General features: G+C 42.3%; 1 protein-coding gene across 4 annotated transcripts in view; it reads left to right on the top strand.

The window, feature by feature from the left end:
- Positions 1 to 13283, top strand: part of NOX4 (NADPH oxidase 4) — a 113110-nt gene that overhangs the window by 41101 nt on the left and 58726 nt on the right. For all 4 annotated transcript variants that reach the window (XM_075080995.1, XM_075080988.1, XM_075081000.1 and 1 more), the window contains one exon: positions 10425 to 10485. In XM_075080995.1, the coding sequence (XP_074937096.1) occupies positions 10425 to 10485 (61 nt within the window). The remainder of the gene's footprint in view (positions 1 to 10424; positions 10486 to 13283) is intronic.

The raw sequence follows: 13283 nt of genomic DNA, 5'->3' as shown, positions 1-13283 counted from the left end.
CCTCTTCCTGATCAGGTGGCCTGTAGCAAACGCCCACAACAGTGTCACCTATATTTGCCTGCTCCTTGATTTTCACCCATAAGGTCTCAGCTGCTTCTTCCTTCCTCCTTAGCCAGAGCTCGATGCATTCCAGTTGCTCCCTCACATAAAGAGCAACTCCCCCACCTCACCTTGCTGGTCTGTCTTTCCTGAAAAGCCTGTAGCCATCCATGACCACGTTCCAGTCATGCGAGCTATCCCACCATGTCTCTGTGATTGCAATGAGATCAGGGCCCTGCAACCGCACGCAGACCTCTAGTGCCTCCTGTTTATTCCCCACACTGCGTGCGTTGGTGTGCAGGCATTTCAGAGAGGTATTTGAGCTCATAGGTTCCCCTGGAGACGTGCACGAGGACCCGCTATAGCCATGCACACCCTTGAGGTGGTAGGTCTTCCAACTGTCATCTCGTGAGGCAGCTAAGGCACCTTAGTTACTGCCTGGGTTGGCCTGGCTTATTCTCCTGTTGGATGTGATGGCATTAGATTGCCACTTGGACCCCGCCTCCCAAGTCCTTCAGTTTAAAGCCCTCCTCACCAAGTTGGCCAGCCTACTGCCAAAGATGCCCTTGCCCGTTCCAGACAAGTGGAGTCCATCCCTCCCTAGTAGGCTTTGGTTGCTGGGGAAAGTCCCATTGTCATAAAAGCCAAAACCCTCGCAGCAGCACCAGCTACAAGCCAAGAGTTGGTTTGCATTATTATTCTGTTATTGCCTGCCCATTTTGCTCCAAGTGTTAAAATAGAGGAGAAGATGACTTGTGCACTAATATTTTTCACTTGTTCCCCTAGGGCTTTATAGTCTTTCTTGGCTCTCCCCAGGCTCTGGCTTATAGCATCACTTGTGTCCACATGAAAGAGTAACAGTGGATAGTAACCTGTGCTCTTGACAAGTTGTGGCACTCTCTCAGCAATGTCTCGGATCATAGCTCCCAGAAGGGAGCAAACCTCCCGTGACTCCCTGTCAGGTCCCTCAATGCCTTTTAACGGAGTCACCCACTACGAGCACTCATCTCTTCTTTTTGCGGTATCTGCTCTGTGCTGCTGGTACAGTTGCACCTTGCAGACCTTGCTCATGGGTGTCTGCAGCCGCTAAAGCCTCATCTCTGGTTTTGGTGGTGATCGGTTTGAATTTTTTTTTGCAGATTGAATTTTCCTTGTTACCTCTGCACCTCTAAGTCCATTTGGTTCCTGGATTTAGGCATGATAGGAGTACTGGATCACGGCCCTGATCTGTACATTTACATTTTTGTGCTTGATGCCTTTTCAGAAAGGTCTCAGCAAATAATACATGAGTATAAGCAATGTCACAGGTAACACATTTGCTTTTATAAGAGAAAACTAGTCTTTTGTAGAGCCAAGGTTGTCTTTATCTCTGGATAATCCAGAGTTCATTTAAAATCAGTGACGGTGTTAACAGCCTAGCAGTGAAGTTCCAGCTCTAAGCTTCTTTTAAGCAAGAAATTTTGTACTGCCCAAAGAGCAAAACTAGAGGTGATGGAGAAACACATGTCCTGTACTGTAAACTTGAGAAATAAACTGCCCACAACAGGAAAAGCCTAAGGGCCAAATCTGAAATCCTTTATAACAGAAAATTGAGAAGTTGTTGGAAGTTTGCCTAAGTAGAAAGCATGTAAGGACATCAAGAGCTAAGTTCATACTGACAAGGGACTACAATGCAAACAAAATCTAACATGATATTCTAAGAAGATTTGTTAAATATCTTGTGCAAATGGTTACGAAACTTGTCTTTATGAGATGATTTACAGAGCATTTAGGGAGATGCAGATATTGTGAAATATCTTGCTGGCAAACTAAAGAAATCCCTAGAGCTTGTCTGCTCTTCATGGAAGTAGAAAATCTAGCAGCTGTTTGACACAGAATTTAAGTAAAACAAAAAATAGAATAGATTAATATTTCAGATGCCTTTAGTAATTCTTTAGACTTGTTTGTTTGCTTTGTTTTGGTTTTAGGCTTAATAGTTTTGGGGTCTGTATAAAAACCCAAAGTAAACCTTCACTTTCATTTAAATTTACAAATCTGACACTTTTGGATGAAGGGAACACAGAAATTGTTACACTCAAGTTCGCTAAATCCTGGGTTCTCCTTCCGCAGATACTTTAAACAGAAGGTGTCAGATCACTCTTCTGAGCAGGTCTTTTTTCTGATATTATGAAAGTAAATTTACAATATATAACAAGCATCTACTGACTTTAGCAGAGAAGTGTGTTTTCCCCCATTGGAGGTAGTGCTTCCAGGTTAGCTGCTAGGTCAGGTTAGAGAAAGGTCTAGGAAGTACATGAGAAAGTCAAAATCAAAAAAACAAGCACTACTTCTATGCATGTGGACAAACTATTAGAGGAAATGAAGTTCCCAGCCTCTTGCTGTCCTAAAATTAAGACCAGCTGACTGGCTGGGACCTGTACTTCAGCCTGGCAAAATGCTGTATGTGCTGGTAGGGAGTTTGGAGGGACGCAGCATTCCTCAAGGTGTTGGAGATGGCCTGTAGTTTCTGCTCGGGGGTGATGGAGAAGGAGCCTTTTGTGCCATTCCATTTCCTTGTTCATGCATTTGTCAGCTCAGCACAGCGTTGCTTGGCAGTGTGCCCACATACCCTTGGGGGACTTGGAGAGGCAGCCTTGGGCAGAAATATTGCTCTACTGCCTTTTACTCCTTCAGAGACAAAGGCTTGCATCCTGAGGAGCCCATAAGGCTGTGGTTTGTTTTTTCCACTAGCTAGCAACTTGAAATGCATAAATTATATGGGCTGAATATTGCTAGGATTGAAACATTTTTACTGTGTTATAGGGAGGTGGACTTGATGATGCTTACGGGTCCCTTCCAACTTGTGCATTTGATGATTCTGTGAAATGCAATATGTCTGCTGGGGTGAAGGGCTAGTCAGCAAGTTTTTTACCTCTGCTGAGCTGCAGAGGCAAAGAAATAGTGTCTACAGAATGATGTAGAAGTGTATCTGTAGTGTATCTGAGCAGCAACACGGTAGCAGTTGGGCTATTACAGACTTACTAGAAAACAAATAAAGTAATTCCATATTATTTATTCAATAATATATATATTATGCCATATTATATGTATTTGACACTTAGAACTATTGGTCTGTTTACAATTCTAAGACATCTATTAGAGTAAACGTTTGTGTTTTCTTGTGGTGCAAGAGGGAAATGAAGAAACAAATGCTCATAGAGTGAGACCTTGGAAAAAAGATTGTTTTGAACTCTCAGAGTAATTTAACAACTGAGACTTCACGAAGTGAAGTAGCAAATGCTGAACTACAGGCTCACAGGAGTTAGTGGGTGTGGGTTTGTGGTCTATGTTACAGAAGAAGTTAGACCCCAGATGACCAGAATGATCCTTCCTGGCACTGCAGCTGACCAGTGATGCGTCCCGAGCATCCCACAGCATTATGGTGTGTTTTTTCCACTAGCTAGACTGCAGGTGTTTGAGGTTGTACAACAAGGAGTATAAGGGAATGGAAAGCAAAAGGGAAAAGTGTTTGGGATATATTTCTGCAGCTGGGCTGCTTGCAGGGAATCAGCTCTGCAGTGGAATGGCTCTGGCTGAAGCAATGAGTATTCAAGGCATGGTGGTCTTGCCTTGATCATCCAGACACCCTTGATACTTAAGTCATGTTCCCTGGTTAGGATTTCCCCATGTTTGGAGATGTTATAATGTCTGCTGATGTCTGCCAGTTAAATTAGGATAGCTGTAAGGCCAAGTCTCTAACAGGGAAAGCTTTTAGACAAAACCTGATTTGATCTGATCTGTAAAGTAACACAAAACAGAAAAATAAACAGCCATTTTAGAGAATCTCCTAGCCTTTGAGGCAGAGATGTGTTTAAAAGAGTAACTCCTCAGATTAACTTTTTTCCCTCTGAAATTTGCTTCTTATGGGATTCATTAGTTAAAACAGGGGTAGCCCAGTGTAACAGAGTTCACCTCCTATGAGTCAGACTGAAGTCTAGCTACTATTTTTTGGCTACCTTTATATAGCATGCCTGTGTTTGTCATCACTCCTTTTCATTTTGTAATGTCGGGATGAATCATTTTAGGAATGTTTATATCAGTTCTGTATGAAATCAGACAAGCTACAGCTTACTGAGCTTCCGAGGTTCACATTTTCTCATCAGTTGACAAAGCTGAAAATCTTTTATTTTTCTTTTTCACTCCCCCTCTGTGGGAGGGGAAATAAGTTGGTTGTGTTTAGTTCTTTTTTCCCCCCAAAATTCTGCCTCTTTCTCAAACATGCTGAATCTTTAATGTGTTTTTCTTGATCTGTGCAAGGGTTTGTCTCAGTCTGGAGCAATGATGGGCTGATGAAATGGGGTTCACGGTGCAACTGGTTCACCCTGGCAGGCAGGCAGGCAGAGGCACGGAAGCAGATCAGGGGCTCAGCAGTGTTTATAGTCCCTGCCAGGGTATCTTCAAATCCATATTAGGATCATGTCATGGCTTTCCCCCAAAGTGGAAGCCTTCTCTGGAGGAGTTATCCTTTATTTAAACAAACTCTGCAGAAAGCTTTTTAGTTTCCAAAATCAGACAAAGATGAGGTTTCACTTTGTTCTTCCAGCACAGATCTTTGTAACTCCGAGCACTATTCAGGCCACCTTCTGCAGCACCAGACGCAGAAGCTGGTGTTTACTGTGGTGCATCAGCTTGAGAGCAGTATCTCCACAGGAACTTGTAAGAAGCTTTACTGGCAGAGCCACATGGGGTACATAACATGGGTGTCCCTTTCATCTCCTTTCTTCTGATAATAGATATTCCGCAGTGTTACCGTGGTGTATGCATTAGTGCACCTGTGACAGTGCCGTAATCAAAACCTAACATCGCTCTAAAGAGCCTGTACAATTCTTACGGTAAAGATGTACAAAAGAACTGGAAACTTTCATGAATTAACCTATTTTCTTGCTAGTTTGCTGTTGACTCACCCCAAGTACCTGTTCCCCAAGGTCCCAAAAGAGTATCTTACAAGATTTCAGTAGTATTTAATACCATTAAAATGATTTCAGTAAGGTTTCTCCTGTTTCTTGTTCTGGGAAGAATTCGTGGCTGGGAGTAGATACCAGTGATGTTAAATATTTGGGATATTCTAAGCTAGAAACACAGATGCTGATAACAGAGTTTCCATTTTCTATATGTTGTGCTCTCATACAAACGTATCTCTCTACTTCTCATCACCTCCAGTAGATTTTTATACCAGTATGAAGTGGGTGTAAATTATTACCACCATGATTTAACAGTAATTAGTTCACTCACTTCGGGTTCATATAAAAGCAAGGCATAGAGGACAACTGAGTATCATGTTCATGATGTAAAACTGATAAATAAAAACATTTCAAGTATGTATTAGTCTAGTAGTGCATTAAACATTAAGATTATTAAAAATTATCATCTGTATTTTATCTCAGCATAGAGATAAATAGTAGACCTGCAGCTACTTGTGAGTGCAATTAATTTGGTGGTTTATAAGCATAAAGTTCTCCAGGGATTGTTGCAAATTCCCTATGCGATAATTTGCATTTGTATTTCAAATTAGCTTGGGAAAAAATGAAAAAAAAATATGGAAAGGTGTTTTTTCATCAAGATGTAGAATATTCTGTGTTCCATAAGTTTTATCCACATACAAAATACTGTTTTCCCTGCTTTTAGTGTGAAAATACATACAAAAATAAAATAAACATTATAAACATGCCCACACGTGATTAACAACTCTGAGGATACCTACCAACTTTGCAATGCTGAGAACATAGTTTGGTTGCTCCGGGGGTGTAAATCTGCACAGCTGTATTCAATTTAACAAATTCCTTTGGTTTTCAGTTGTTTTTGGAGGATGGCCAAACGCTGGCAGATAACATGATTAGCATAGACGTTCCTACCTGTAAAGTCTTTCACTTTCTAAAGGTATGGATAGCTTGAGGTTAGAATAAGATTAACATAGCTTCACTTAATTACACTATCTGCCAGAACTAATTTGTGTACCGTAGCATTTTAATCGAACGAGTATGGCAAATGGGGTTCATTTAACTCTTCAAAATGCGGAAAGAATTACTGAATTACTCTTGGGCAGTGTACTGGGCAGTAAGGAAGAAATAAGGGGCTGCATGCAGCTCTTGCCCCAGTACAGTTGATAGTCACTGGCTTGTTTCTTTGGGCTCTCAGGTTAAAAGGAACAGGGGGAAATCCAAGTACTATTTGCCAAAACACATCTTAAAAACAATTTTAATTGTTTTTGTTCATAACTGCAGAGACAACATCATGACTTGCTGAGGTCTTTGAGACTTTGATACGCCTTTATTTGGCCAAGGCTCGTGTGCTTGTTCTCTTGATTTCCAATTCAAGAGGGTGCTTCAGCTTGTGCTTGTCTTCATAGAACATAAATAGATGTCAGTTTAAATGTGTGTATGAGCCGACTGTAATAAGGATCTTGAAGCAGTGTTTAGCTGTGCAGTGTTTTAAAGATGACATATGGCAAATGAAAAGTAAAATAGGTGATCAGAGACTTAGATATGTAAAATGGACAAGAGCATAATAATTCACAAGGTTTTTGATGCTGTTTCTCATAAAATCCTCACAGAGAAATTGATGAAGTGAGGAACAGATGTATGGGCAGGGAGGTAGGTGGAAAACTGGCTGAACTGCTGGGCTGAAAGGATTGTGAGCACGAAGTCCAGCTGGGGACCAATGAGTAGTGGTGTACCTCAGGGGTCAATACTGGTTTGCAAATGAAACAAAATTGGGAAGATTGGTTGATACACTAGGTGGTTGTGCTGCCATGTGAGGGACCCTGAGAGGCTGGAAAATTGGCTGACAGTAACCTCATGAAGATCATGAAAGGGAATTGCCAAATCCTGCCTCTGATGAGGAATAACCCCAGGTATAGTACATTATGGGAACTGACTGGCTATAAAGCAGCTCAGCAGAGAATGACCAGGGGGTTCTGGTGTCCACTGAGTTGACCATGAGCCAGCAATGCGCCCTTGCAGCAAAGAAGGCCAACAACCTCCTGGGCTGTATTAGGCAGAGCATTGCCAGCAGGTTGACAGAGGTGACCCTTCTCAGCTCAGCACTGGTGAGATATATCTGGAGCTCTGTGTCCAGTTCTGGACTCCCCAGTATAAGAGAGACATGGGATAGGAGACATAGGACATAGTAAAAGACAGACAAGGGTCAAGAGAGACAATAGGATTGGAGCACAAAGGGCCATGAAGGTGATTAAGGAACTGGAACATCTCTTATATGGGGAGAGGCTGAGAGATCTGGAGCTGATGAAGGAATGAAGAAAACAGAGCCAGACTCTTCTCAGTGGCATCCAGTGACAGGACAACACAAACTAAAATACAGGAGGCGTATCATGTACATAACATGCTATAGTCTTATATCTGAACATAAGAAAAAACTTGCTTTTTTCTGAGAGAGTGGCACAGGTTGCCCAGAGAGGCTGTGGACTCTCCATCCTTGGAGATACTCGAAGCGCAACTGGACACTGATCTGGGCCACCTGCTCTTGCAGACCCTGCTTGAGCAGGAGGTTTGAAATAGCTAGGCTCCAGAGGTGCTTTCTAGCCTCAGCTATCCTACAATTCCATGATTTCATGAAGAAGGTTAAATATATGAGAGGATATTTTCATTGCACTTCATTACACATGCCCAGCGGTCTGTTAATAACATAGGAAAGTTTACCCACTTTCATGTTTTAACTTCAGAAAAACTGTCTTTGAATATCTTCTTAAGCTTCGGGAATATATTCTCTAACAGTCTGGAAAGGCCACAATTTGGGGACTTAATTGTCCCTGAGATGAGAGAGGTAAAATAAGTGTTCTGTAAAGTAAAAACATGAATACAATTTTCAGAGTTAAAATTACAGGTCCATAGGAAAGATTTAAGTCGGGAGAGGCCTCTGGAGATCATCTGGACCAACCTTCTGGTGCAAGGGCCATAGATTAGGTTGTCCAGGGACCTGTGAAGCTGAATAAGCAAGAGAAATTGCACCATTTCTCTGGCTACCTATTCCATGGTGAAGAATATTTTTCTTATATCCAGATGAAATTTCCCCTGAAGCAACTTGTGCCCCTGGTCTCTTGTCCTCTCACCACGTATGGTGGTGAAGAAAGCACCTTTATCTTCTCTACAGCTATTTTTTACATTTTGGAAGACAGTGATCTCCCTGAGCCTTCTCTTCTGCGGGCGACATAAGCATATTCCCTTTCTGACCTCTCTTTGTATGTCAGGTTCTCTAATCCTCTCGTTGTCTTGGTGGCCCTTTGCCGGACCATCTGTAATCTTTCTCTCTCTTGAACTGGGGGAAATTCACTCTGTGTAGCCTACGTGATGGGCACGTTTCTTCTGGTAAGATTTAGCAGCACAATAAGACTTTTCCAGAACTCTCTGAGGAACTCTTATGCCCAGTTATAGGTATCAAAATAGGCTTCCTAAACTCAAGAGAGAAATAAATCTCTTTCTTATTGGATAATTTTTCAAAGTAGTGCAGAAAGGAGTTAGTCACAAGGGTAATGTAAAGGATAACAGCTTTGAACCTATTCTGGCTGAAGACAAGGGGTGTTCTGCCATTAACTTTAACGGAAGGAGGGAATGACAGACAATTTTATAGATGTGCTGAACTGGGACTGTGCATAGTTGGACTAAGAAAATCACTCAACCGCCTGTGAAACACAGAGACCCCTGGGACAGCCCAGGCTGAAAATTAAACTCTGCTAAAGGGTCTTACAGGTTCTCCCAGGAGAACAGATCTTTTTGCTACCAGTATGCAACTTTATAGCTGAAAGGCTGCTTGCGGACTTTTATACGGAGAATTGGTCTTGATATTTTTGTTGGAAGACATTGCAGCTAGCCATAGCAAATACTGGCCTCGTTGTGTGAGGTTTGCCTGCATCCCTCCCTTGATGCCATTTTTTTGAAAGCTAAGACTTGCTGAAATAATTCTGACTCTAAGTTTCTGTACCAAATTTTTATAGGAAAAGTTGAAAGATGAAAAGGAATTAAATATGAGTCTGTCTAGTAATGAGTACCCTTAACAAGAATGCTCTTCCCCTTCAGGAAAATGGAGTTACTAGCCAGGGTATTGTATTCTCTCTTCTACGTTTGCCAAGATGTAGAGAACACCAACCTTTTATCTGTGTCTGCTGCTAAATAAGGAACTAATAGGAACTAATCCTCAGCCCTGAGGCCAATGGTTTCCCACTCCATGACAGATTATCTTGGGAACACTAATGGCAATGGTCCAGAACAGAGCCAAGAAGTGTCCTCGCAAGCATGGTGGATGATTATGTATTTGGTGCTTGGATTCACTACTTGGGACTCTTTTATTTATAATACAGATGTGTTCCTTGAATTAAGGCCTCTCCTCAGAATCCGTATTTGTCTGTAGCAGTAGAAAAAAAAAGACAGGAGTGTCATCTGTTGGGTGTTGGGTTCATGATGGACCTTGGATTAATCATTAACAGGTTCGAAGAAAGGTGTCAAAACTCAGTAGTAGTATCTTCTATTACTACTGGTTGGTTTATACAAGGAAAGTGAAGAGTCTTTTTCTTGAGGAATAGTTGCTTGTCCTGTTTAAGTGTGAAATCATTTGGTGTACCTGCAAAAGCTGTCCAGACAGTGCATTTGAAATCTCCCTGTACCTAACAAGGAATGAAACTGAGGGGGCTCCTTAGACCTTTGGCTTGGCTTGAGTGGAGGTTTTTAGATACCATGGTGTGGATAAGACTGTAAATAACATCATTCCCATGTTGATAGTCACAAGCAGCCCCAAGGTGAGGGCATAGGTGCAGAGTGAGAACATGGTGGCTGCAAAGTGGTTTTTATGATGTGCCATGCTTATCTGGCGTTTTCCCTTTGCAAACCCTAAGCTCTTGTGAAATGCAGCAAAATCTCAGTTTCTGTTTAGAAGAAATCAACAGTTGTGTGAGAATGATCAGCTTGAAAACATGTGCCCTGACATTCAAGAACCAGAAGTGTCTTAAATGCCTTGATTTAGGAGCAATAGGGCAGTTCCCGATTTTGGATGATAGCGTCAACAGCAGAGGGAGTATTTCTGTACTGTTGTATCCTCAGTTAGTATCACTGCTGAGTAATGCTTAGTGAAGAGGCTGTTCCAAATCACACTGCCAGACAAGGCCATCCCAGACTCCTCTGCGACCAGAAGAAAGGGTTAAGGCTGAGTAGAGACTAGCCATGCTCACCTTCCTGAACTGTACTGATGCTAGACTTGCTGTTTAAAGGGTACAGCTTCTGATACGGCTGCTCAGGAAAGACCTATTTACACCAGGTTCTGTCTTAACAACTGTACTTTGAATGTATTTTGTTATTTTCTTGTTACTCAGAAGTGGTCCTTAATATATTTAATATTTTTAGTGCCCTACAGATACCAAAGCAACGTTTGGGGTCCACCTTAAAGTAGTAGGAGACTGGACAGGTATGTAGAAAAATAATTCCTTTTCAGAGACAAATACCTTTACTTGAACTGTCATCCCTTTCTGGCTTCAGCATGATTGTACCTTGTCATGGTTTAACCCCAGCCAGCAACCAAGCACCGCAACAGCCACTTGCTCACTTACCCCTGGTGGGACAGGGGAGAGAATCAAAAGAGGAAAAGTGAGAAAGGTGAGAAAGGTTGAGATAAAAACAGTTTAAAAGGTAAAGCAAAAGCCGCATGCAAGCGAAGCAAAACAAGGAATTAATTCACTCCTTCCCATGGGCAGGCGGGTGTTCAGCCATCTCCAGGAAAGCAGGGCTCCATCATGCATAGCAGTTACTTGGTAAGACAAATGCCATCTTTCTGAATGTCCCCCCTTCCTTCTTCTTCTCCCAGCTTTTTTCTATGCTGACGATGACGTCATGTGGTGTGGGACATCCCTTGGGTCAGTTGGGGTCAGCTGTCCTGGCTGTGTCCCCTCCCAGCTTCTTGTGCACCCCCAGCCCCTCGCTGGCAGGGCTGTCTGAGGAGCAGACCAGGCCTTGACTCTGTGTAAGCCCTGCTCAGCAGTAACGGAAACATCCCTGTGTTATCAACATTGTTTTCAGCACAAATCCAAAACACAGCCCCATACTAGCTACTCTGAAGAAATTTAAGTCTACCCCATCAAAACCAGCACAACCTTGATTTTGGTGTATTCTCACAAGAGATAGTTCGTGCTTGTTCCCCCAAAGTTGTTTTTATTCCATTCTTGATGCAACCCCTGCTTTATTCAGATGTACATTTCTCCAGATAACATGTTTTTCCGACTACTAACACATCTTCTTACTGTAATGTAATAGTTTTCAGTGTTCTCCATTTCTGTCTCTTTTTCTTATTTCTTGGCAGCCTGCTGCCCCATGTGCAGTGGAGTGCCTCTGTGCGTAGTAGTGTCTGCAGAAATGCTGAAATGTGCAGCTCCCAGATAAGCAGATTTTGATGCCAGCTATTTGGATGGCTGCCAGGTTAATTAATGCCTATGGTACACTGAGATTACAGGTTGCTTTCATGTTCTTCCATGCTCTTCCATTGCTCTTTGAATGTCCTCCAGACCAGGGGTGTAAGCCAGGATTCCCCGCAGAGCAGAATGGTAATTTGCTGGTTCCTGTGACAGTTGTATACTCAAGTGATAGTTGTCATTATTCCTTGGCGGCTGACTTTCTCCTTGCTTAGCATAGCATTTCCTTGTAAGGAAGAAAAATACACAACACCATCTTGTTCATTTCATATGAAGAAACGTTTTCCATGTTAATTTGTATTGGCTTCTGTGTTTGTGGAACTGAGTCAAATGAGCTTCTTGACCTAAAAGGGATTAGACCAATTCAGGGAGAATAAATCCAGGAATATCTGTTGAACTTGTTGGTCCGGCTGCATACTTGGCTGTGGAAGTCACTGAAACTTTAATAGGCAAAGACTGGGAGATCAATGCCATATGCACCTATGCCACATAATCACCCCGATTTTCTGTTTTGCATGAAGTATAGGATGTTGGCCAGACAGGGGCAGATTAGGGGCCGAATTAGCCTCTGGTCTGCCCCGGTATGATGGCTCTTCTGCGTTAAGCATTGTCCTACCTGGGAGAGGGCAGTAGGCTATTGGGACAAGTGGGGTGGAGGAGTATGAGCTAAATGAGTTTTCCAAAAGAAGTGACATCTTTGAAGTCTTCTGATTGCCTCTGTAGTGTGAATAGCTTTCTGTTAGCATTTAAATGTTATTCTCCCAACTCAGTACCTATATTCACCATTGAGAGGCCGGTCTGCATAGGTAGGACTGTATGAGATTCAGGATGCTGTCACATTACAGAGACCATTTCTTATATTAGTTTTGCTAAACAGGGATATCTCTCCTGGGGTCAAATGTGCTGTCGAGAAGCAGGCAGTTTACCCAACCCTTTATGCTGCATCTGTACCATGGAGCTCTGTTCTCGTTTGGTCCCTTAAGCCCTGTGACAATTAATGGTCTCTAATCCGCTGACTGTTTGAGGAAGGATTATTATATTTGCCACGTTCCTTATAATCTTTCTTAAACGTGCTCTAATGGCCACTTCTGCAGACATGATACTGAACTGGAGGAGTTTTTATGCCATGTGCTGTCATTTGCGCTCTTCTCATGACCTATTCTCTCAGCCTTTATCCTCTTTATTCAAATTCTCTTTTGTATCACGTTTTCACATTCCTGACGGTTGATGCCTGACACCAAAGAGAGTTGACAATTTATTTCAGAGAACTCAATTACAAGCCTAAATTAAAAGGATATGAGAAGAGTGCAGGTATGCTGTGAAATGCAGCAAAGAACTGGTTAGTGTGAGACATTTCTCCTCTTGCTGGCTTCAGCTTCTGCTGCCTGCACCTGGGAGATGTGGTGAAGGAACAATTTCCTGCCATTCGCTGTAAGGACTTGAGTGGGGATACACGCTGGAGGCAAACCAATTCTGCCGGTTATGTTCCAGGTCAAGTCTCTGACACTGAGTCTTATGTTGTGAAAATTTAATAAAATACCTCATGGCCTTAGTGACTTTGTTTTGTAGGTTGCACGTCACAAGAAAAGGTAAGGGATGATAGGTAAGGGATGATAGACTTATCAGCTCCTGATGAGAAGGTGCTGTTAATGGGAAGTCATTTATTGTCCAGATCCCAGTGCATATCATGTTAGATATCTGATAGAAGAAGCCACAAGAAGCGGCTTCTGAAAAAGGCAGTCACTCTAGAAATAATTTTTTGCATAGGAGCAGATATTTTTAGAAGATGAAGGTTCCCTTT

This window comes from Phalacrocorax aristotelis, chromosome 1 (genome assembly GCF_949628215.1).
Source record: "Phalacrocorax aristotelis chromosome 1, bGulAri2.1, whole genome shotgun sequence".
Lineage (NCBI taxonomy): Eukaryota > Metazoa > Chordata > Aves > Suliformes > Phalacrocoracidae > Phalacrocorax > Phalacrocorax aristotelis.
The sequence above is the reverse complement of the archived record's forward strand: the minus strand, read 5'-3'. Positions and strand labels throughout refer to the sequence as shown.